At 60.8% G+C, this 22,564-nt stretch overlaps 1 protein-coding gene across 1 annotated transcript in view; it reads left to right on the top strand.

Annotated features, from left to right (window-relative positions):
• The window catches only part of CCDC187 (coiled-coil domain containing 187), a 41,831-nt gene extending 25,032 nt beyond the window's left edge, over window positions 1-16,799 (top strand). The window contains exons 10-23 of the mRNA XM_052648293.1: window positions 18-70; window positions 421-534; window positions 747-868; window positions 957-1,048; window positions 4,397-4,476; window positions 5,048-5,235; window positions 6,457-6,544; window positions 7,656-7,802; window positions 8,699-8,856; window positions 10,892-11,055; window positions 13,501-13,640; window positions 13,969-14,096; window positions 14,606-14,736; window positions 14,944-16,799. Of these exons, the coding sequence (XP_052504253.1) occupies window positions 18-70; window positions 421-534; window positions 747-868; window positions 957-1,048; window positions 4,397-4,476; window positions 5,048-5,235; window positions 6,457-6,544; window positions 7,656-7,802; window positions 8,699-8,856; window positions 10,892-11,055; window positions 13,501-13,640; window positions 13,969-14,096; window positions 14,606-14,736; window positions 14,944-16,799 (3,461 nt within the window). The remainder of the gene's footprint in view (window positions 1-17; window positions 71-420; window positions 535-746; window positions 869-956; window positions 1,049-4,396; window positions 4,477-5,047; window positions 5,236-6,456; window positions 6,545-7,655; window positions 7,803-8,698; window positions 8,857-10,891; window positions 11,056-13,500; window positions 13,641-13,968; window positions 14,097-14,605; window positions 14,737-14,943) is intronic.
• Window positions 16,800-22,564: the final 5,765 nt, after the last annotated feature.

Genomic DNA, 22,564 nt, shown 5'->3' with positions numbered 1-22,564 from the left:
TCTTGTGGTTTCTGCAGGCCCGCTGTCCGACGTCCGGCAAAAGTCGCTGAGCTTCCTGGAGTCCCTGAAGGTGTGTCACCTTTAGGCCACTTCTGTTTGGGGGTCCATCGGGAGCAGCTTTCACCTCCTGAGGCTGAGTGGCAGGGGCCCCAGAGTTGAGAGGGAGGGAGGGGAGCCTGGAGCAGGAAGGAAGCCCAGGGCCCCGGGCGGGTTGAGGCAGGGAGGCTGCGGGCTGGGGAGCAGGGTGGTGGGCTGGATGGGGTGGTCCTCCCAGGGGGACGCTCTGTAAGGGTCCAGTCCTTGGAGGTGACACCGCCTGCCCTCTGAGGTGGGGGCCTTGCCAGGGAGCGGGGGTAGCAGGCGGGGGCAGCAGGCAGGGGCCCCCGGGGAGTCCTGAAGCTGCTCCTCTCCTCCCTGCAGCCGGACTGGCGGGAACAGGGGCAGGCACTGGCCCTCCTTCGGCGGCAGGGGGAGCTGGAGGTCTGGGAGACGCAGAAGGCCCTGGGGGAGCTGCTGTCCAGACCCAGGCTGGAGGTCAGCCGGCAGGCTTGCCCCCTGCGGCCCAGCCCAGCCTGAGAAAGGCTGGTGGGAAGCGTGGGTCAGGTCAGCCCGGGGAAGGGGGGCCGTGGGTCCTGCCCAAACCGAGGGCCTCCGAGTGCAGCTGCCCTCAGAGTAGGCCTTGGCTCCTCCCTGGGACCCCGCCTCGTCCACCCTCCACAACACCCACCTCCTTCCTGTCCTCGAAGCGGCTGAGGGAGGAGCACTCAATCCAGGCCAGGCCAGGGGCGGCCTTGGAGCCAGAGCAGCCGCAGGTGCGTGTGGATCTGGAGCCGAGGACCTCTCAGAGTGCCGCGGTAGCCAGACCCAGGTGTGGGCCCCCTCCCAGCGTACGAGGGGGCCGGGTGGGGGTCTCGGGCCGCGTAGGTCACAGTCTGCAGCGCTCTCTCACCTGGCAGCTCATACCCACTCCCGGGCCGAGACGTGGCCATGCCCTCCCCGAGTCCCCAGGACGGAAAGAAGAGTTGGGCAGATGGGTCAGCTCACGCAGGTGAGTGGTCTCAGAACCAACCTCACAGCTACCCGGACTGCACAGCTCGTGCCCCCCGTGGGCTCTGAGGGGGCAGCTGGGTCAGGTGCCCAACAGAGGGGCCGGGGATGGGGTGACCCGCCCACGGCCTCACGGGGCAGGCGGAACTGGGGTTTGAAAGTGTTCCAGTAGTCATGCATGGATGTGAGAGCTGGACTCTAAAGACAGCTGAGCGCCGAAGAATTGATGCTTTGGAACTGTGGTGTTGGAGAAGACCCTTCAGAGTCCCTTGGACTGCAAGGAGATCCAACCAGTCCATCCGAAAGGAAATCAGTCCTGAATATTCATTGGAAGGACTGATGCTGAAGCTCCAATCCTTTGGCCATCTGATGCGAAGAACTGACTCATTGGAAAAGACCCTGATGCTGGGAAAGGTTGAAGGTGGGAGGAGAAGGGGATGACAGAGGATAAGATGGTTGGATGCCATCGCCAACTCGATGGACATGAGTTTGAGTAAACTCCGGGAGTTGGTGATGGGCAGGGAGGCCTGGTGTGCTGCAGTCCATGGCGTCGCAAAGGGTCGGACACGACTGAGGACTCAGCTGAACTGACTGATGCCACAACGTACCATCAGGCATCACTGCCTCCTGCTTGTTAGGGCACGCAGGGAGCCAGTGAGCCAGTTAGCAGACACACCACCCCCACCCACCCAAACTGGGGGGCAGTGAGCCCGGACTACAACAGGAAAGCTTTCGCTTAGATGCCTAGCGAAACAAGCCGACAGCGCGGGGCATGGCCAAGTAAGGAGGCATGGTGGGCGGGCCGTCCAGCCCTGTCTGTCCTGCTCCGGGCAGACCTTCAGGGTGAGCGCCACCCTCCCGCTGAAATCCTGAATACAGCCCATCTCTGTCCCTTGGGGAATAGGGAAGCCCACACTCTTCCCAGGTCTGCCAATACGCCCACCTCCGTCCCTCTGAGCGGGCATTCCTTGAGGCCTCTCCGGTGCTGCCCCGTGCATATCCAGTTGGATACTGGATCCAGTGTTGGCAAACAGAGTTCCCTGTGTGCAGGCTGCAGGGGCAGCCCGGCACAACCTCCGGGAGTTTGAGCCGTGGCTGGGCTGGCTGCGGCAGACTGAGCGCGCTCCCTGGTGGCATGTGATGGACTTGTTTGCTCCTGTGATGGACTTGCGGTTTAATTTCCTCATGGTCAGTTCAGTCCAGTTCAGTCGCTCAGTCGTGTCTGACTCTTTGCGACCCCATGAATCGCAGCACGCCAGGCCTCCCTGTCCATCACCAACTCCTGGAGTTCACTCAGACTCACGTCCATCGAGTCAGTGATGCCATCCAACCATCTCATCCTCTGTCATCCCCTTCTCCTCCCACCTTCAATCTTTCCCAGCATCAGGGTCCTTTCAAATGAGTCAGCTCTTAGCATCAGGTTGCCAAAGGATAGGAGCTTCAGCTTCAGCATCAGTCCTTCCAATGAACACCCAGGACTGATTTCCTTTCGGATGGACTGGTTGGATCTCCTTGCAGTTCAAGGGACTCTGAAGGGTCTTCTGCAACACCACAGTTCCAAAGCATCGATTCTTCGGCGCTCAGCTTTCGTTATAGTCCAACTCTCACATCCATACATGAGCACTGGAAAAACCATAGCTTTGACTAGATGGACCTGAGCCCAAATATGTAGAGATGTGGGTCTATCTTGGTGGATGTTCTGTGAGCTCTTGAAAAGAAACCCTGGTGTTGAGAACATCACCGTTTAGGGTTACCGCGTGCCCTTGGTGGACCCACCCCTTTAAAACTCTGCCCTCACAGGACAGCCCTCTGTCCCCAGTGGCCTGCACTGCTCCGCGGCCTGCTGTGCCTGGTCCAGCTACTCCTGCTTCCCACAGCTAGCGTCAGACAGTCCGGCTGGTCTGTCCTCTCCATCCCCCCACTTGTAACGAATGTGTGTTTTCGTATTTCAAGTGTGTTTCCTGGAGGTAGCCCGTAGGTGGATCTTGCTCCTTTGTCTTATTATATAATCCAGCAATCTCTGCCTTTCACCTGGAGTGCTTAGCTATTTCCATTGAACAGAATTATCATTATTGTTAGAGTTTTTAAAGATTTGTTTTTAATGTGGGCCGTGTTTTAAAGTCTTTATTGAATTTGTCGCAATATTGTTTCCCCTTTGTTTTTGGAGTTTTGGTCACTGAGGCATGTGGGATCCCCAACCAGGGATTGAAACTGCACCCCCTGCTTTGGAAGGAAAAGTCTTTTTTTTGTTGTTTTGTTTCTTTCTCTTTTTCATTTAGTGTTTTTTTTTTTTTTGGAAGGCAAAATCTTAACCACTGGACCGCCAGGGAAGTCCCAATGTTGTTAGGTTTTGAATCTATCATCCTGCTATTTTCTTTTGTCTCAACTGGCCTTTTTTTCCTTTCTTTTTCTGCCTTCTTTTGGATCAAACAAGTATTTTTTTAATCATTTGATTTTCTCTCTGTTGTTGGCTGCTGAGCTGTAATTGGCTTCAGTGGTTGATCTAGGATTTACAACGGTACCTGTGGTGTACCTTCACATGACATTCCACTGGCTCACCCAGAATAGGAGGCCGTTACAGCCCTCCATTTCTTTTTGTTCTGGACTTTAGGCTACGGTAGTCATGCAATTTACTTTATAACTCCACAATACATTTTTTTAAACATTCAAGAAACTTTTAAAATTTATATATTTGTGTATCTACACATAATACACATGTAAGTATACCCATACGTGTATATGTGTGTGTATGTATACATCAGTTCAGCTCACTCGCTCAGTCGTGTCCAACTCTTTGTGACTCCAGGGACTGCAGCACGCCAGGCCTCCCTGTCCATCACCTACTCCTGGAGCTTGGTGAAACTCATGTCCATTGAGTCGGTGATGCCATCCAACCATCTCATCCTCTGTTGTCCCCTTCTCCTCCTGCCTTCAATCTTTCCCAGTATCAGGGTCTTTTCCAATGAGTTGGTTCTTCACATCAGGTGGCCAAAGGATTGGAGTTTTAGCTTCAGTATCAGTCCTTCCAATGAAAATTCAGGACTAATTTCTGTATTTTCTTCTCTGATTACATTTATTCTTTGATTAAAGTCTTTTTTAGATAAAGGCAGGTCAAGGACACGACTGGGATTGGGGTGTGTGGGGGGAAGAACCATACAGTCCTGCTCCGTTTCACAGCCTCTTGAAGATTTCGCTGGGGCTATGTGTCTGGGTGAGGAGGGTTGTGCTGTGGTGGTGGTGGTGGTGGTGGTAGATTAAGTTGCCCAGACACCCTAGCTCGGTGAAGACTTCCTGTAAAAAAGGCCCCTGGAACCTTATATGACCAGCCATGCCTGTCTTTTGTCCTCAGAGCCTGTGCAGGAAGGGAGACCAGCCCAGCCCCCCTCCCAGCTGCCCCCAGCCAGGCTCTGGGAGGAGCCCAGGTTCCAGGTACAGAACCCCGGGGAAGGGGCTCACAACTGGGCCCCAGGCGAGGCACTGGCAGGAGGTAGGGGACCCAGCTCTCCGTCCCTGGGGACATCAGGTGTTGAGACCTGCCCCTCCTACAGCTTGCACCCGGGGGGGGACTCCGCTGCCGGTCCTGTGCGAAGGGAGGCTCTCCCTGCCATGGGTGCTACCCACCCTTCCAGCTTACATCCGCTCAAGCCCCTTCCGCACGGCTGGGGTGGCAGGTGACATTGGTTTGGGGCAGGGCTGGCTGCACGTGTCAGAGAGGGGGGCCCAGTCTTTCCTAACCCACCCAGAGCACAAACAGGTGGCCGGCTTGAGTGCAGGGCCAACATGACAAGGACCCCACCCTGCCTTCTTCGGGAGCCACCAGTTGGGAGGAGGATAGTAACGTGTCCCAGGGAAGAGGGGCACGACATGGAGAACAATGGGGCGGCCAGTCCCAGAAGGCTCCCTGGAGGCGGCGGCCTCCTCCCCGGGGAGTTGGGTGCTGCTCCCACTCGGAGACGCTCAGTGGTGGTGACACGGCCCGGGTCGGCCTGCCCCACCGCAGGGGAGCCGGAGGAGGCCCCGGAGCGCGGCGCCGGTACCCTTCAGCCGCTTCACGATCCAGATGCTGGAGCAGAGCCTGCGGGAAGAGGACCTGCGCGCGCGGCACCAGGCCGCGCTGCTGCGCCTGCGCGAGAAGGCGCTGGAGGAGAAGACGCGCGCCGAGCTGGCCTGGCTGGAGCATCAGCGCGGGTGAGCGCGTGCGCGCCGCGCCGGCCCCGCCCCGCCCCCACTCGGTACCCCTAGGGAAAAGTGCTGCTACCTCGGGTCATGGGCGTTTGGAGAAAGTTTGATGCGACCAAAAGGTGAATACAGTGGCTTTGAAACCTCCCCTAGCCCCACATCTGCGAGACCATCTCTCCCCATTTTCCAGGCTGTCTTGGCAGGTCTTGTTAAGGGAGATACACACGTAGCTATTTAAACAGCTTTTGGAAGGCCGGTGGTTTTCCAGACAATAGTCCATCCTAAAGGAAATCAGTCCCGAATATTCACTGGGAGGACTGATGCTGAAGCTGAAACTCCAGTCCTTTGGCCACCTGTTGCGAAGAACCGATTCATTGGAAAAGACCCTAATGCTGGGAATGATTGAAGGTGGGAGGAGAAGGGGGCAACAAAGGATGAGATGGTTGGATGGCATCACCGACTCCATGAACATGAGTTTGAGCGAACTCCGGTAGTTGGTGATGGACAGGGAGGCCTGGCGTGCTGCAGTCCATGGGGTTGCAAAGAGTCAGACACGACTGAGAGATTGAACTGAACTGAACTGACACGCCGTTGTAACTTGAGTTTTCATTTAAAAGTCAAGAAACCCTCTCCCTGTCCCTGCATGAGCGCTACAACACCCAGCGCAGAGACAACAGCCCCCTTAACCAGCCCCTCTAACTGGACCTCTGGGGTGTCTCCAACTCTGTGTCCTAAGTCATGAACACCCCAGAGATGAATTCCTTAAGGTAAATTTGTGGAAGTGGAATTCATGTCAACAAGGACGCATTTTTTACAGCTACTTGTTATTCCCATATTGGTCTCCGAATAGCTCATCCCAGTTAAGATCACTGGCAGCTTATAGTCGTGTGGGGGTTTTCTTTTCCATGATGACTCCCACCTCCCCAAAAGGGCCCTCTAGCTGGGCTGGGGTGCCAGCACGGGAAATGTGCTGTCCTCCCGTCCTCTCTCCAGGCCCAAAGGTGGTCATGAGGGGATGGGGAGAGTGACAGTCTAGACTGGAGCCACTGGACCCCTCAGGGCTCCCCCGCCTGTCCACGCACGGCCATCTCCTCCCGATGGCCCTGACGTGAGAACTGGGCATGCCAGGTCCACCTGGATGGCTCGGGCTGGCCAGGACTGCGGTTTTCCACACCCACGGGCAGGCCCCAAGGTCAGCAGTCAGTCCAGTCAATCCATCTCCTCTGCCAGGTATCTGAACAGGACTGGCAGCTATGCAGCGCTGCTGGCCTTGGCAGAGAAGCAGCGCCAGGCCCTCGACCACCTTGAGCGGGAGCTGGTAAGGGCGGGCTCCCGGCGGGCGACCCCGAGGGGCTCCTGCTGCTCTCCGGGGGCTGGGAACGTGAGCACCTCCACCACAGAACTCCTGGGTGCTTGGCACCCTCTAGCGCTGCTCAGGGCTGCGTGGGGAGCGTTCAGAGCTGGTGGGGGCAGCGCGGCGCTCTGACCCCTGCAGCCTCTGTACAGTGGCCAGGCCGCTCCGAGCCTCATTAGGGGAGAACTGCAGCCGTGCGTGTTTCGGTGGGATTGTTAGAGGGCTTGGCCCAGCTAGCACTGGCCTCTGACCTCAGAGGGGACTGGCAGCTCCTCTGAGCGCAGTTTCCTCATCTGGAGTCAGGGGCCACTGCACTGGCGTCCTTTCGTTTCGGTCTCCAGACACCCCTGTGTGGGGTGGGAGCTGGATGAAGAAACTGAGGCCAGGGGCTGGCGCTGGTCTTTCCCGGGGTCCCTCAGCTGCGAAGGGAGGGGTGGTGGTGGACTTGTCCTCCATCCTAGAGGACCTGCGCGGACCAGGGAGGTGGGGTGGCGGGTGTGGGGCTTCCCAGGTGGACGGGGCAGCGGGAGGAGCTCAGGAGACTGTGAGGAAGGGATGGAAGGGTTCCAGTTATCAAATGAGGCGGGGACCCTGGGGTCCCTTGTTGTGGGTGGAGGCATTGGGGGACTCTGGGTCGGGGCCCTGCCAAACCTTAGTTTTCTCCTCTGACCTGGACAGGCTATCGCCTGCCCTGGCGGGGCACGGTCCCAGCAAGGTGATTCTGCCAAAGGGTGGCCATCAGAGATGTAGCAGGAGCCAGGGGACAGTCAGGGATAGAGCCCGGGACCTGGCGGGAGGGAGGGCGGGCGTGGGGGAATGGCAGGGGCACAGCCGGCTTGTGCCAGCCTTACTTGGAGGTGCCCAAGGAATAAGCACCCCAACTTCCCTCCTGCCTCCCACCAGAGCCTGCTGATGGCCAAACCCAAGTGGCGGGGGAGGCCGAAGTGCGGGGTTGGGGGGACCTCCTGACTGAGCAGGATGAGAAGGGCACAGACATCTGCAGGGGCCAGGGGCCCCCAGTGCCAGAGCCGCCCCTCCCCGTCCCCAGGTGCCGACGTGTGCTCCTCTGGTTCAGAGGGGCATCCGGTACCTGCGGACCCTTCACCTGTCCTCTCACCGAGAGAGAAAGCTGCTCCTGCAGCAGCAGAAGGACATCGTCTCCGTGCAGAGGTCCGCAGCCCTCCTGCAGCAAGAGCTTCAGGACCGGACGTGGCTGCCTCAGGTGGGCGTTCTCACCCGGCCTGGGGGCTTGGCTCGTGGCCAGAAGTGCTGCTCACTGGCCGCTTCCTGGGCACGTGCAAGTCCTCTGTAAAACACCTGTGACCCAGGATGGGAAGGGATTTGGAAGGGTCAGGCGGGAGGGGCAGCAGCTGCTGCGGGGCCACGGGGGCTTTCCTGGCCTGGGCTGACTGGCTGGGCCCGGAGGAGAAACCAGACTCCCCGTGGCTGGGAAGTGCTCTGGCCCAAAGGTAGGGGAGCTTAGTGAGCATGGTTGGGGCAGTGTGGAGGGGGCTGGCGGGCCGGTGGGGGCAAGACAGGAAGGAGGGAGAGGCCCGGGCCCCTTGAGAGGCCGGCCCCTCGGGAGCTGAGTGGCGGTGTGTCCTTGCTCCTGCAGCCTGTCCCCACCGTCACAGGGAGGGGGCGGTGAGGACAAGCTCGGGCGCCTGTCCCCACGCCGAGCGTCTCTCCCACAGGTTGGGGATGGTAACTGTCTCACCAGTGGGCGGCGGAGGGTGGTGGACTGGGTTCTGCAGAGCGGCTGGGGTAATTTAGCAGTCATCCCAGTCATCCCAGGCCAGCCTGCAGGAGAGGGGCCCAGGGCTGCTGGATTCCACAGCTCCCACCTCTGTGGGTTCCAGCTCTGCGACCCGGGCGGCCTCAGGCAAGTGCTCCCCCAGCTCTGGGCCTCTTGTCTGCACCTGTCGGGGAGTGTTAGCAACTGACCGTAGGGCTCCCGCGAGCTGAGGACCCCTGTTTCAGCCAGCCCGATGCCTGCTCATGGGAGCAGGCTGCCTGCTGAGCCGCTGGCTGCCCTGCCGTGGCAGCGGCAGCCGCTGCATGGAGCCACCTCCTGCTTTTCCTAAGGGGAGAGCTTTTCCTCTGCACTGTTTCTCTTAGAGTTCCAGCCCCGAAGTCAAGGCCAGGCAGGAGGAAGACCCCGAGACAAGCCCCCAGCAGCCGGAGGGGCCGGCCCAGGGCTCCTCACACGCCTGGCACACGCCTGGCAGTCCCCTCGGCCAGCACCCGCAGAGGAGCGAGAGCCCGCCAGTCCCGCAGTGAGTCGTCACGGGCAGCCCTGGCCCTGGCACTCGCCATTAAAAGCCTTGCCTGCTGGGTGGCCGTGATGTCACAGCTGCTGGGCCCTGCGCACCTGGCCACAGGGAGGAGGGGCGGGGATGCTGGGGGACTGGGAGGGGAGTCCTGCCCCACTGGCTGGCCCACGGGGCTGGTGGCTGAGGCCAGAACCTCCCTGGCCCGCTGGGAGAAGCGCAGGGATTCCGGCTCATTCCCAGCTGGGCCACTGGCTGGGGTGTGTCCTCCCCGCTCGCCTGCTGAATGGGGAAGGGGTGCCACCATCCCCAGGGCTGCTGTGGGCACAGTGGCACAGAGCAGGTGGACCCACCTGGGTGGGTGGTGTGTGCGTGGGACCCCTAGCTGCCAGGCACCCCGTTTCCTCCTAGCCAGCTTCCAGTTCCTCCCCCAAGGGCTGACCGCCCTCGAGGCTCTAACCTAAGCGCCTCCTACCCAAAGCTGCAACCTGGGGAAGAGGCCGCAGAGGTGACCTCCAACCCTGGGAAGCAGCTGGTCCCTCAAGAGTGGTCTTCTCAGGACCTCTACCTGCCCTTGGGGGCACCACCGCCGTCCAGCAGCCCCTTCCAGCAGGGGGGGCACATTTTCATGCCTCTCCCAGGAAAGGGGGTCCTCGCATACTCGGCCCCGGGCCTGAGCTCCACTCTGGGCCCTCTGAGAGCGCTTTTCACGTGCTGATCTATAGTTCACGTGACTATTGATCGCCCAGCCCAGGAATCTCTGACAGGCTTCCTGGCTGACCGGGCCTTCCTGGTACCAGGAGTTTGTTTATGGCACTGGGGCTGGCTGCTTGCCCCGAAGGTGGGGGTATGGCCTGGAACCGAGGTCCTTGGGGGCACGTGGCTCCTCATCACACCAGTGATGCAGTTCAGAAGCCAGAGAAGAGCTGTGTGTCTGTGAGAGAGGCTTCAGAGGCCTGGAACCTCCCTGGGAGGCCCTGCCACGTGGAGGGACCGCTTCGCACTTTCGTTCTCTCAAGAGAAGCTCAGCGGAGCGCTGAGCTGCTCAGGGCCGGGGCACATCCCTGATCCATGGCCCATGGGGCCCCTCGCTGCCCTGGCTGGGGGCTCCGGGCTGAGACCGTGTGTGCTGGGGAGGGCTGGGAGGGACGGGACGTCTTTACGGAGGCAGGGTGCGGGGCCTTCCATTCTGGTTCAGTTCGGCCAGGTTCTGGGCCAGGCACAGCCCCTTCCCGTCCTTTGCATCCTTGCTCCAGGGCGGGCCGGGCCCTGCATCTGGACACACTGGTGCAGACAGGTGCCTGCTACTTCCTGCCCCGCAGGTCAGAACTCCAGCCCCTCTAGACGTCTCCTCCTTCGAAAGCCCGAGACCAGGTTTCTCAGCTAAGACAGCCCTCTGACCCTGCTCTCCAGTCCACACCCTGCCATGGGTGTCAATCCAGGGGAGGGGGATGCTCAGGGCCGCCCTGGGAGAGCAGCAAGCTGTGCCCAGTTGCAGCGGGTGCCTGGGAAGAAAGGGAACAGAAGGAATGCCCTGCTGCACCTGAGAGTGGGGGAATGTTCTAGAGCAAGGCTCCCCATGGGCATGACCTTAAGCCCAGAAGGGACCAGGAAGCCTGGCAGTCCTGTTCCCAGCCCCCCACCTTGGGGCTGCGATGGGGGTGCTGTTCCCGCCGTCCATGTGCCCGGAGCTCAGGTGGGACCCAGGCGTGTTGAGTGCTGCACTCGGGCTGGGGGGTCGGGCTCCACGCAGACGTCCTGAGGGAACAGGGGCACAGACAGAGTCTCCCTCCCCGCACGTCCCCTGCCACCCCCAGCAGTGGCCCCACTTAGGGGTGCAGGTCCTGCTCGAGAAGCTGCCGGGCAGGGAGGGGCCAGGGCCTGTCTTCCTTCACCTGGTGCTGACCGCTTGGCCACTGCACACCGCTGTCCCCTGGATGTGAGGTGGTGTTTCACTGGTGGAATGTTCTGGTCAGGGCTGGCCCCCTGGGAGTGAGGGGCGGCCGGGTGAGCAGTCACCCCACCCTGCACTGCCTTGCAGCCTGCTCAGAGAGCCGCAGGATGGAACACCCCCTCCGGCAGCTTCAGCTGTGGTCGGTCACCTGTGGCCTCCGACGCTGGCGTGGGACGAGGACACACCCGCAGCGGCCAGCCGACCTGATGCCAGAGGCCAAGCCCCGGAGAGCCACAGGCACATGGGCCAAGGTAACCAGGTGGGGCGGCAGCGGTGTCAGATGAGGACAGACACCACCCCCTCGGGGCCCCTGGCAACTCATGCCCGCTTCCGGCTTGTGGTCGGCTCACGGTCAGACACGCTTGCGTCCCGCTGGGCCTGGCCGGAGCTGTGTGCTGGGGGCGACTGGCCTCCCTGTCCCTGAGTCTGGGCGCTCAGGAAGGCTGCCCTTCAAGATGGCGGGGGCTGGCCAGGGTGGGAGAGGCCACCCAGACTGGCCACTCCTCCTCCTGGCTATGCGACGACTCAGAGCAGCTGGCCAGGCTGCGGATGGTTGCCAGGCTGGTCCCCAGAACCTCAGACCTGCCCGAGAACAGCCCAGGACACACTGCCCGGCTGAGTCCAGATGTTCGCGATGCTGCCTCCACCAAGGGTGCAAGGGGCGCCTGCCAGGCCGGCCCTGGGCTCAGGGCTGGGCAGGCTCTTGGATCACTCAGGCCTCCAGGCAGGGGACCTGTGCAGACAGGGAGCTGGACATGCCCCCAGACTTTCCCCATCTCCCGCACTATACCCCCACCTAGCCCACAGACACCCCGGGGAGTCCCTAGAGCAGCTGGTGTGGCCCCCACCCAAGGCAGTGCCAGCCCCCAGACAAGGACAGGGAGGCCTGGGGGAGACCACTTGAAGCCTGGCACAGGTGGGAGATGCCCCCGCTCTGTGCCTCTTGGGGCAGCATGGCCCCTTTTCGGCTGAAAGGGGAAACCCTAGCCTGCTCTGCTTGTTGTAGTCCCAACTTGGTTTATCTGGTACAAACCTTTAGTGATGTGGGAACCGGCGTGCCGGAAGTGTCTTCTTAGCTAAAGAGAGCTTTTTGCACGCACCGATTTCCAGGGTGGAGCAGACTCATTCACAGCTCTGGGGAGCCCCAATAGTGTGTTGGGGACAGCAGGCTGGACAGCCCAGGGTGGGTGCCCTGGGGCCCCACCTTGCCTCAATGCCCGGGTGCCACCTCGGAGCTCTCCTTTCAGGCCTGAGTCCATGCCTCAGGCTCAGAAGCCCCTCTCGATAGCCACCCTCGGAAGCAGCAGAGAGGCTGTTCAGACCGGCCAGTGTGTGTATATGGGGGCTCCCTGTGGTCTGGCCTGGGAGAGCGTCCTCAGGACAGATCAGGGCGGATGGGAGGGAGCTGGAACCGCCCCGGGGCATTGGACCGCCTGGTGAACTCGTGGCGGGCGTCCAAGGCTGGCGCTGACCCTGTCTGACCTGGCACTGAGCCTGCCTGGGCTCCCTGGGTGACGCCCCATCACAGTCCTTCAGCTCGACCCACAGCACCTTGCCCTTGAGGCTTCCCAGCTGGCTCAGTGGTGAAGAATCCCCCTGCCAAGCAGGAGACGCAAGTTTAATCCCCGGGTCAGGAAGATCCCCTGGAGAAGGAAATGGCAACCCACTCCAGCGTTCTTGCCTGGGAAATCCCATGGATAGAGGAGCCTGGCGGGCTCCAGTCCATGAGGTCGCAGAGTCAAACACGACTAGCAACTAAACGGCAACAACAAGCTTGTCCTTCACCATGGGCCATGGACGAAAGGGAGGTGTTCCCGTTGGTGGAGGTTCCACAAATCTAAGCTTTAGCCAAAGAGCTCTGGTCCCCTCGGGCTTGTGGCTTTGGGACCGACATGGATCCCCTGGCCTTGCTGTCCCTGCCGGGTCCCAGCATGGAGTAAACGTGTAGGAAGATGGTAATTCCCTGGGACTTCTTGGCAGAGACGCCACTGCAGCCCCCCGTCCCCACTTTGCCTACCTTCCAGCTGTGCAGTGGTGACCTTGACCGTCCCACACCTCCTCTCTCCCTCCCCCGCCCAGCCCCCCCCGCCCAGCCCCCAAAGAGTGGACTCAGAGGAAAAGAGCAGCTGTGCAGAGGGCCTGCAGCTCCACCCAAAAACCACCGTTAAGAGGGCTCTAAAATCTACATGTAAATGCTGTCTCTAAGGTTTTTTCTGAGTCCTCACATCCGTAACTGTCCAACAAGAGGGTGATTTTAGGAGTAGCTGCTGCTACTGCTAAGTCACTTCAGTTGTGTCTGACTCTGTGCGACCCCATAGACGGCAGCCCACCAGGCTCCCCCGTCCCTGGGATTCTCCAGGCAAGAACACTGGAGTGGGTTGCCATTTCCTTCTCCAATGCATGAAAGGGAAAAGTGAAAGTGAAGTCGCTCGGTTGTATCCAACTCTTAGCGACCCCATGGACTGCAGCCTACCAGGCTTCTCTGTCCATGGGATTTTCCAGGCAAGAGTGCTGGAGTGGGGTGCCATCGCCTTCTCCCAGGAGTAGCTAACTGTGTATTATTCTGTCCTCATTCTAACCAAACACAAGCAGGTGTGGTGGCTGTTTGCATGGGGCTTCGGTGTTCTGGGACCCTGTGCCAGCGGCGTCCTCTGCCTTCTGTGCCCATCACCGCTGATGGTCTCTGTGCCCCCTAGGAGACCCCCAGACCAGCCCCATCCCGTGGCCGGCGGAGGAAAACGCCCGGGCTCTGACGGGAAGCCCAGCATCAAGCTTCCAAGGCCAGAGTCGACCCTCCCTGAGCACAGGGCATCCCCACAGCTCCCAGGAAGCCCGTGTGAGTCTGGGCCTGGCCCTGTGCTGTCTGCGGGCCGGGCGAGGGCCCTCCTGTGTGGCTTTGGTGCGGGGGCCCCTTGTCCATCGGATGCAGGCTGTTGATGAGTGGGACCTCTGAGCCTTCTCGGGGGAATCTTGTCTGCTGACAGGTCTTCGGAGCCCACTGGGAGGAGGGATGTCTGATGGGTGGGTCTTCGTGGCCCTCTTTGGGGGATGGCCTTTGTTCCTTACTGTGCTCACAAGAACTCAGGGGCTCTGCCCACAGCTAAGGGACACGGCGTGAGGTCCAGCAGAGGCAGCCCCACCCTGACCGTGGCGTTTCTCCAAAGTGTTTCCAGCAGGTGGCTGAAGGCGGCAGGAGTCCACCAGGGTCAGAACCGGGGCTGGACTTTGCCGGCAGCTCCGTGGAGGGGCCTGCCGCCATGGAGGCCGCTCAGAGCTGCTCAGGGGAGCAGAGGTGTGGGGGGCCTGGAGGGTGGCTCGGGCTGGGGGGGGGAGCCCTGGGGCCTGGAGACAGTTTGGCCAGAGCATCCTGCCCTCTTGCTGGGAGACACTCACCTGCTCCTGGTGCCCTTCATGCTGGGGTGGGGCCTCCATGCACCCCAGCCCACCTGCGTGCCCTCTTGCGTCTGACCCCCCCACCTTAGGAAACAAAGATGCCTCCTGGTGTGTCAGCCCAGGATACTGGGGGCGGGGCAGCTGTAGGGTCCCTCGATCTCTCCGATGGTGACTCCCAGCTACCTGATCCAGGGGGTACTGAGGCCAGCAGCCCCTGAAGACAGACCTTGCTGGGGGAGCGCTGGCCTCTGACAGTCACTTCCCCTGAGGGACAGACAGCTGGCAGGAAGGTGTTTTAAGCATCTGCGGTGGCTGAAGGGCCCCTGCAGAGACTCTGGGCCCGAGGGGGGAGGCTGGAAGATGGGGCTCCTTCTGGGGGCACTCCAAGACTTCACACTGTGTTTGCAGGATAGAGACCTGTCAGCAGGAGAACCCCCAAGCCCCTTTCTCCTGCCCAGAAGCTGCGCCGCCGACCGTGTCTCCAGGTGACGCCTCCACCCCTTCAAGGGCCCCCACCTTGAGTGAGGCCCCGTCCCCAGGTAATGGATCAGCTTTCCAGTCAGAGCCAGCCCACTCCCACAGCCCCTCCCCTCCCCACCGCCTGGGTACTGTCTCCGCCTGGGGTCTTCTGCTTTTGATCCATCGGCTTGGGGGCCGTGGGATGTGGGCTGTATCCTTCCCAGGGTTGGTGGAACATCTTCAGCGTAAAGGTGGTGAATCGTCCCTAAACCCTCCTTTCTCTGCAGCAGCTGAGGTGGCGGCACCCCCAGCCCCGCACAAGGACGGCCCCCCGGCCCGGCTCATGGCCCTTTGGGACCTGGCCTCCGAGCCCGAGTCCACCCCCAGCGCCTGCTCAGGGGCGTCTTCTCCACGGTCCACTGCTGCCTCCTCGGGGAGCCTCGCGTCATCCTGCCCTTCTCTCCAGGAGTTTCAGAAAGCATCCGCCATCCTGGTCCAGCTTTCCGAGAGCCCCACCTCCCTCTCGGATGGGGAAGCCGGGGACACTCCAGACACAGACCTCAGCTGGGCAGGGGGACTCCCTGTTCCAGACTCCTGGGGGCTCCACCAGGGCGGAGGGGCAGAGACCTGGGAGGGGCTGGAGGGTACCGAGGCCCTTTCCGGGCACGGCTCTGGCACTGGGGTGGCTGGCCTGGCTCAGGCAGGAGGTCTCCCCGTTGCTCAGTCTCTGTGGTTGAGGTCGGAGCAGTCCGAGTTGTCCAGCGAGGTCTGGGGCCGGGAGAGCCCACAGGATCCTGGCGCCGGTGCCAGGCCAGCCCCAGGGCACTGCTCGCCCGCAGGACACGCGTCCCACTTGGAACAGCCTGGGATGCCCCTTGCCCTGCCTCCCTTTCTGGGCCCAGGGGAGGGGCAGGAAGATTCTGGAACCAGTGGGAGCCCGACCAGTGAATCAGACACAGGAAAAGCCCAGCGGAGGTCCTGGGAGGCTGCAGGAGCGAGGCTCCCATCCCAAATCTCTTCCTCGAGTGATTTCCACTGCACCCTTTCCTTCCCCTCCGGGACCTCGGCCTCCGAGTTTGGCAAAAGAGGAGAGACGGGGCCTCCGCAGGCCTCAGGTGGCTGCCCAGAGGGGCCCTGGGGCACTCACCCAAGTCCTTCCACTGATGGGAAACCTCTACGGACCTCCTCTGAGCCTGAAGTCCTCTTGATGCCAGGGGCCCCTCCTGGGAACCTGGGTGGGCAGGCAGCCCAGACAGCTGACAGCCAGGCCCCTGGGCACGGGGGGAGCAGAGCCTTCCCTGTCCTGGAGGAAGCCTGCACTCCTCTGGCTGGTGGCTTCTTGCCTGAGATCCTGTCCCCGGTGGACGAGGGGCTGTCCTACAGCAGCTTCGACCTCCCGTCCTCCACCCAGAGGGACTCTCGCCTCCCTCCTCTGCCTCCTATCCTCCCCGCGGATGGGGAGACTGACCCTGCCAGCGCCCACTCAGGAGACGTCCCCACCCTGCCCGAAGATGCCGTGTGTCCTGGGGGCTCGCTGGACACCCCAGGGGAGGCTGCCTGCCTCATTATGGGAGAGTGGTCCTCCCTGTCTGGGGAGGGTCTGTCTGAGTCACTGTCCCCGGGGCCCCAGGAGGAGGCCGGGCTCTGCCTCGGGGTGGCGGGACAGGGCAGAAGCCTTAGTGGAGAACTCGGTGAATCAGGTTCTGTTGGGAGGGGCCAGGCCACGGACAGCTGCTTGTCTGAACCGGTCAGCTTGGGGTCTCCCTGGTGTAGGGGAGCAGGGGATACCCCGGGGCGGCTCCTAGTGCTGACACCCCCGACCCTGTCCGGGTCTGGAGTGGCCTGCGCATCTGTGGGGAGTCTGGCAGCTGGGGACCCAGGGCTGCCTGGCTCCGGGCGAGGGGACCTTGCTCTGGCTCTGGGCGCCGCACCGCACGCTGCCCTCCCAGGCATGGAGAGAGCCGAGGTGGTGGACGTGCTGGCCTCCCAGCTCAGCAGCAGGATCCTGAGGGACACCCTGGCCGTGCTCTCAGAGGCAGCCCCAGCAGGCAGCCTGGCGACAGAGGGGCCCACGGGGACCAGCCGGGTCACGCGGGCTCACATGGCAGCCACTGGGCGGTCGTGGGGAAGCCTGGAGTTCTGAGAAGACAGGGCGGTGGCGGGGGGCTGTGGGCACACAGACGCTGTCTGTGAGAGCCCTCTGCCTGGCTGGCCGTCGAACGAGGCCTCCTAGACGCAGCAAGGCCCCGGACATGTCGCCACGTGACTGTGTGTTAGCATGTGTGTGGGGGCGTGCCTGGGGCCTCAGAAGAGGCCGAGAGGAGAGCGCAGCTCTGGGGGGTCTGGGCGGCCAGATCCTGAGGCTGGGGGTTACATCTGCCCTGATACGCCCTCTCGGATCTGCCTCGTTGGGAAACCGGCGGGGATGTTTGCCTGCCTCTGATTTCTGAAGGGTAAACCTGGCGCCTCCACGACGTCCAGCTGGCGACTCCGGGCTGGGAGGTCCGTGTGCATCCCCTTGTGCAGATTAGAGGAGGAGGCAGCTCGGGAGAAGGTGATTTCGCCCGCAGCCAAGTGACCCTCCGCCCGGCCTCTGAGCTGGAGTGGATCCCCGCCTCCCCAAGGGTGTACAGGCCGCCTCCCAGAAGAAATGAGAGCCCTTGCCAGGCTGACCATCGAACGGGCCCTCCTGGACACAGCGAGGCCCCAGTGGGTTCCAGAGGTGGCAGCGTGTGGGCTCCTGCAGGGACGGCCTCGCAGGCATCCCCTTACGAGAGCGCCTGTCCGCCTCAGCACCAGACTCAGGCGGGCGTCCAGGAAGTTGATGCTGAGTCAAGCGTGAAGAGGGGCTCCCGTGGGAAGGAAGTGGGGAGAGGCTGAGACGGGAGGACGGGGTGAGACTGCCGGGCGCAGGCCCGCAGGGACACAGGTCTCGGTAGACTGGGCAGGGAGAGCCCTCGGGCCACCTCGGGGTGAGACCAGGGAAGCTGACCTTCAGGGGCTGAAGGTCAGGCCACTGCAGCACTGACCTCTCCCCACAGCAGCCGCCCCATGAGCCGCTGATGGGCTCTGAGGGGTCCCTGCGGTCCCCTCCTCCCCCAGAGCTGTGCGGAAGCGCCTGTCTGTTCCCATGGGGCTGTCTCACTTTAAAGTTGTTAGTCTTTCTCTCCTGAATTGTCATCATCTGTGCATTTGGAGGAGAAGTAGCTTTTCAGTGAGCCCGACAATCAGCTCTTTCATAAAAGGTGGTCCAGTGGTTAGGGCTCTGTGCGTCCACTACACGGGGTGGGGTGGGGGGGTGGGTTCAGTCCCTGATCGGGGGACCAAGATCCCACATGTCACACAGCGTGGTCGAAAATTAAACAAATGAACCAGCTTCCAGATCGGCTTCTAAACCTCTGACGTGGTCAGGATTTCTTGAGATGAGGCTCACTCACGCTGTGCTTGACCTCTCAGAAGCCACTCTGCATGTCCTACAGCAGTCTCTCTCCCCGTCTGTCAACTAAACTGTCCATCAGTTATCCGCATGGGCTTCCCAGGTGGTAAAGAATCTGCCGGCCGCTGCAGGAGACGCGGGAGACCCGGGTTCAGTCCCCGGAAGATCCCCTGGAAGAGGGCATGGCAAGCCACTCCAGCATTCCTGCCTGAGAAATCCCATGGTCAGAGGAGCCTGCCAAGCTACAGTCCGTGGGGTCACAAAGAGTCAGACGCGACTGAGCGCACACGCACCACTTCTCTACTTATCATCTCTTTATTATTTATCCCACATCTATCATTTACAGCACCTATCAATCGTCTGCCTGCATCAACTATAGCATCCATCCAGCCATTTCCAGTTCTCAAACTGGAAAATACCTGCTTGCCAGGGAGTCCAGAATCGAGCAGTCGGCAGTGTGTTGGCCTAAGGGACATCGATGTCCTGCTGCTGGTCCAGGATATGACCCCTGACCCCTGTGAGATCCTGGGAAGTCAGCTGTCAAGTCAGAATGACAGGAGGCCCTCTCCTGCAGCCCTCACTGCAGTGAGAGGAGCTCATTCACTTTCCAGCACTTGTCGTTTAAAGTGGGCGGTGTCTCCAAAGCTGGCCTGGCAAAGCCCCCAGGTGCTGCCTCTCAGACCCTGTGGAACCCTGCAGGCCAAGGCAGGAACCGCCTACGGCTGTCACCAGGCTCCAGCCTCTGGGGCAGCCACTCCAAGGGACCGGCTCACCAGCCCAGCCTGCATCACAGCCCAGCTCACGCAGGACGGGGTCACGGTCCCAGGGAACAGCAGTCACGACAATCCATGTGGGCCTGACGCCTGATGTGCCCAAGCCTGCTTGAACGCACAGAAGGGGTTTGGGTCCACTGGGGGGAAAAATGTGTGCATTCTCCGTGTACGCAATTTCAGAACAAATTTTGAGCTACAGCTTTCTTATTGATTTCCCCCTAGTTTTCTGAACAAATTAGTCTGTGATTTTTTTTTTTTTCTATTTATCGCTGACCCTTTTGGATTTACGAGGCCGTGTGAGAGGAATTATGTATTTTACACACACCACGTTTGGTCATAAATCTCCCACATTGAAACCTGGCAGATTTGCCTCAGATTCCGTAGTCTTGGGTCTGGCCGCTACGGGCGGGGGCTGACAGCTGAGCACCAGGCATGGCCATGCCCGCAGCTGGACTCGGGGCCTCCTGGGTGCCCAGCAGGCGCGTGTGTCCCTGGGGTCACTTTGTGGCCCGTCACCCTTGAAGGGAGTCTGGTCACGGAGGACTTGTATGAAGACCCTGGCCTTCTCCTTCCCATGACAGCTGGATCCAGGGAGCTTGGGGTTATCCAGTGACCAGCCAGAGGAGGAAGACTGTCCACCAAAGGGGCCAGACGTGCTTAATCTCCGCTGACACTATGTGTGTGGAGCGGAGGGCTGTGGCATTCAGATACATTGGCCTGAAGCAAGACTTCAATTTCAAGATTGCTCCCTCCAAGGTCTCACCGTGCTCGCCTTGGCTCCAATCCCTGTAGCCTCTTGGGCCAATAAATCTTGATACCAGCCTCCAGAGAAGTCATTATCTTTCATAGAAAACGATTATTTCTCAGTTAAACCCCGCACGGAATTTTCCCGTGATCTGTCTCCATCAGCCTCTCCACTCAGTTGTCCCCTTCTGCGTCAAACGGCCAGGACCTCACCCCTAGCGCCTTAAATTCCAATCACCAGATGAGCTTTACGAGTCCTTCTGATGCCTGGCCCTGTGCACCCCTAACAGCCACATCATAAAACACAGACGAAGGCCACGGCAGCCAGGTGGGGGAGGCCGCACGCCCGCACGAACACGCGGGTCCTGTTAGATGGTGCCCTCCCCACCCCTGTGCAGGGGCGCCCGGCCCACAGGGCAGGAGGTGAGCACCCTGGCCTTCCGAGGGAGCTGGAGCCACCGGGTCAGATTTGCCTGCAGCTGAGGGACAAGGCTGTCCTGTGACTGCTCAACCAGCAGCATCTTAACACTGGCTCCCCTGCAGCAAGAGGTCCCAGAGGGTCTGCAAGTCCCACGTCTGTCCCCCGTCCCACGTCCTAGCTGCCCACCCCACTCCAGCCGGCAACTGTCAGCCTGCTCCCCTGCCTTGGGCCCCACCCAGTGGCCCCCTTGTCCCTAGCCCTGTCTCTTAATGCCCGCCAAGCACAGCGAGGAGTAGAAGTGTTTGCAACACGTGACTGCAGGCTCAGGGGCAGGGCAGAATCATACATGCACCCGGCACCCCAGCCTCCCTCGGGGGCTCCCTGGGGCCCCCAACCTGTCCTGCAGCTCACCTGACAGATTAAGGGGCTTCCCCTCGGCCGTGTCCATTCAGGTGGTGACGTGGACATTTAACAATGCTGGGGCCAGCTCCATCTGTCCCTGGGTGTGTCGCCTCCATAACTACAGTCCCTGCCCTCTTCACGGCATCATTGTGAGGACACAGAGGCCTGTCCCTGCCAGGTTCCGTCCCCGGCACGTGGCAAGCACTCAGGAATAATCCTCCTGTAAATTTGCTAGAGAATGGCTGGTGTCCTCAACCAGCTGAGCCTGAAACCAGATGCCAGCTGAGGGGTGTGGAGGTGGCACCCACTCCGGGGCCAGGCTGCAGGTGGAGTTCACCTGTCCCTTCATCCCCCAACCTTGTGCAGAACCTGCCCCATGAGGGGGGCCTTGGAAAAGGGACAGTCAGCCCTGACCTCCAGGGCTCACAGTCACCCAGCTGGACACCAGCCGGCATGGCCGGGACGACTACCATGGGGGACCTCGGGGCGGGGAGATGAGAGTTCTGCCTTTGTCCCGGTCAGGGGCATCAGAAGAGCCCCTCCCAGGTGCTGGAGGCACCCGGGTTGGAGGGTCCCTCTGCTACATACATTCCATGGGTCCTCAACCACTGCTCTGGGCCTCCGAGGCCCAGATCTCCCCTCTGTGAACAAGAATGTGCGTGCGTGCTAAGTCACTTCAGTCGTGTCTGACTCTTTGTGACTCCATAGACTATAGTACTCCCTTTGAAATCAGCGTGCATCTCACAAACTTGAGAATTGCCTCTGGTACCTGCCGACTGCCTGGCAGCACAGACAATATGCCAGGTGGGTCTCAGTGTCCCAAGAGCAGGCACCTGTCCTGCTGGGAGGAGGGGCAGATTGAGGAGGGTGTGGGGTGAGGGCACCTGGCTTCAAGCAGGGAAGTGGGGCCTGGTTAATCCATGGAAGCTGGTGTTATGGTTCTCGGACACACCCAAAACCTCGTCTGAATGCTTCTGCACGTGGCTGCATTGAGGCATGCTTTTCCTAAGAACTTTCCATTAAACCAATCGTGTGCTGAGGATTGGAGACACTGTGGTGCTGTTTTCAAGGTCAGCCTCCCAGTGCTGGGCTAAGCCAGCACATATGCCCACTGGCGGCCCCAGAGAGCCGGAGTCCCAGAGACCCTCCCTCACCCTCCTCAGCACCTGGACGGGGACACAAGAGCCCTGAAGGAAGAGCCGTGAGTGACAGTGGGCTAGGAAGGGCCACAGTCCTTCCAGGGCACTTTGAGTGTCTGCAAAGGCCTGAATTGGATGGCATCACTGACGTAATGAACATGAGTTTGAGCAAACTCCGGGAGATCGTGAAGGGCAGGGAAGCCTAGCGTGCTGTGGTCTATGAGGTCGCAGAGTCAGACAAGACTTAGCGACTGAACGACAGCAAGGCCTGAACTGTGTCCCCCACCCCACAAAGTCCTAATCCCAACAGGATGGTGTCAGGAGGTACCTTCAGGAGGCGATCAGGGTTTGATGGGGTCATGAGGGTAGGGCCCCCATGATGGGGTCAGTGACCTTACGAGACGAGACCGTGGAGACCCCTCCCTCTCCACGTGCAGCACAGAGGAAGGGCCAGGTGAGCAGAGGCAGGAAGTGGCTGGCCGTCTGCAAGCCAGAAATTGAGTCTTCACCAAAAACTGACCATGCCCGCCCCTGATCTTGGACGTCCAGCCTGTGAGAGATATTAATAGATGTCCGTCTGTGGTTTAAGCCGCCTGGCCTGTGGTGTTCTCTTACAGCAGCCTGAACAGACAGACGGGGTGTTCAGAAGCTAAGCCTCTCCTGCAGAGGGAAGCAGGTGTGCAGGTGAGCTTAGAGTCCCTCCCAACAGCCCAGCCTTGACCGCCTTTGCCAACCATGTGACCAGATCCTGGTGTATCTGCCCGATAATCACCATGTGACTTGTGGTCATGCCTGTGGTCAGTGGTTTGGAAGGGAGGACAGGAGAAAGAAGCCTGGGCCACCAGGGAGCCAACCACCCCCCACCCAGACCAGGCCCACTCACCGCGTCCTTCCCATTCTGGATTCTTGGTCTTGATCTCTGCGTGTCCTTCCTTCTCCCACTGCCCTCCCACCTCTCTGCTGCTCCTTCCCGGCCCCTCCTCACCTCAGCCC

This window comes from Budorcas taxicolor, chromosome 11 (assembly GCF_023091745.1).
Source record: "Budorcas taxicolor isolate Tak-1 chromosome 11, Takin1.1, whole genome shotgun sequence".
NCBI classification, from domain to species: Eukaryota; Metazoa; Chordata; class Mammalia; order Artiodactyla; family Bovidae; genus Budorcas; species Budorcas taxicolor.
This window is presented reverse-complemented; position numbering and strand designations above follow the sequence as displayed.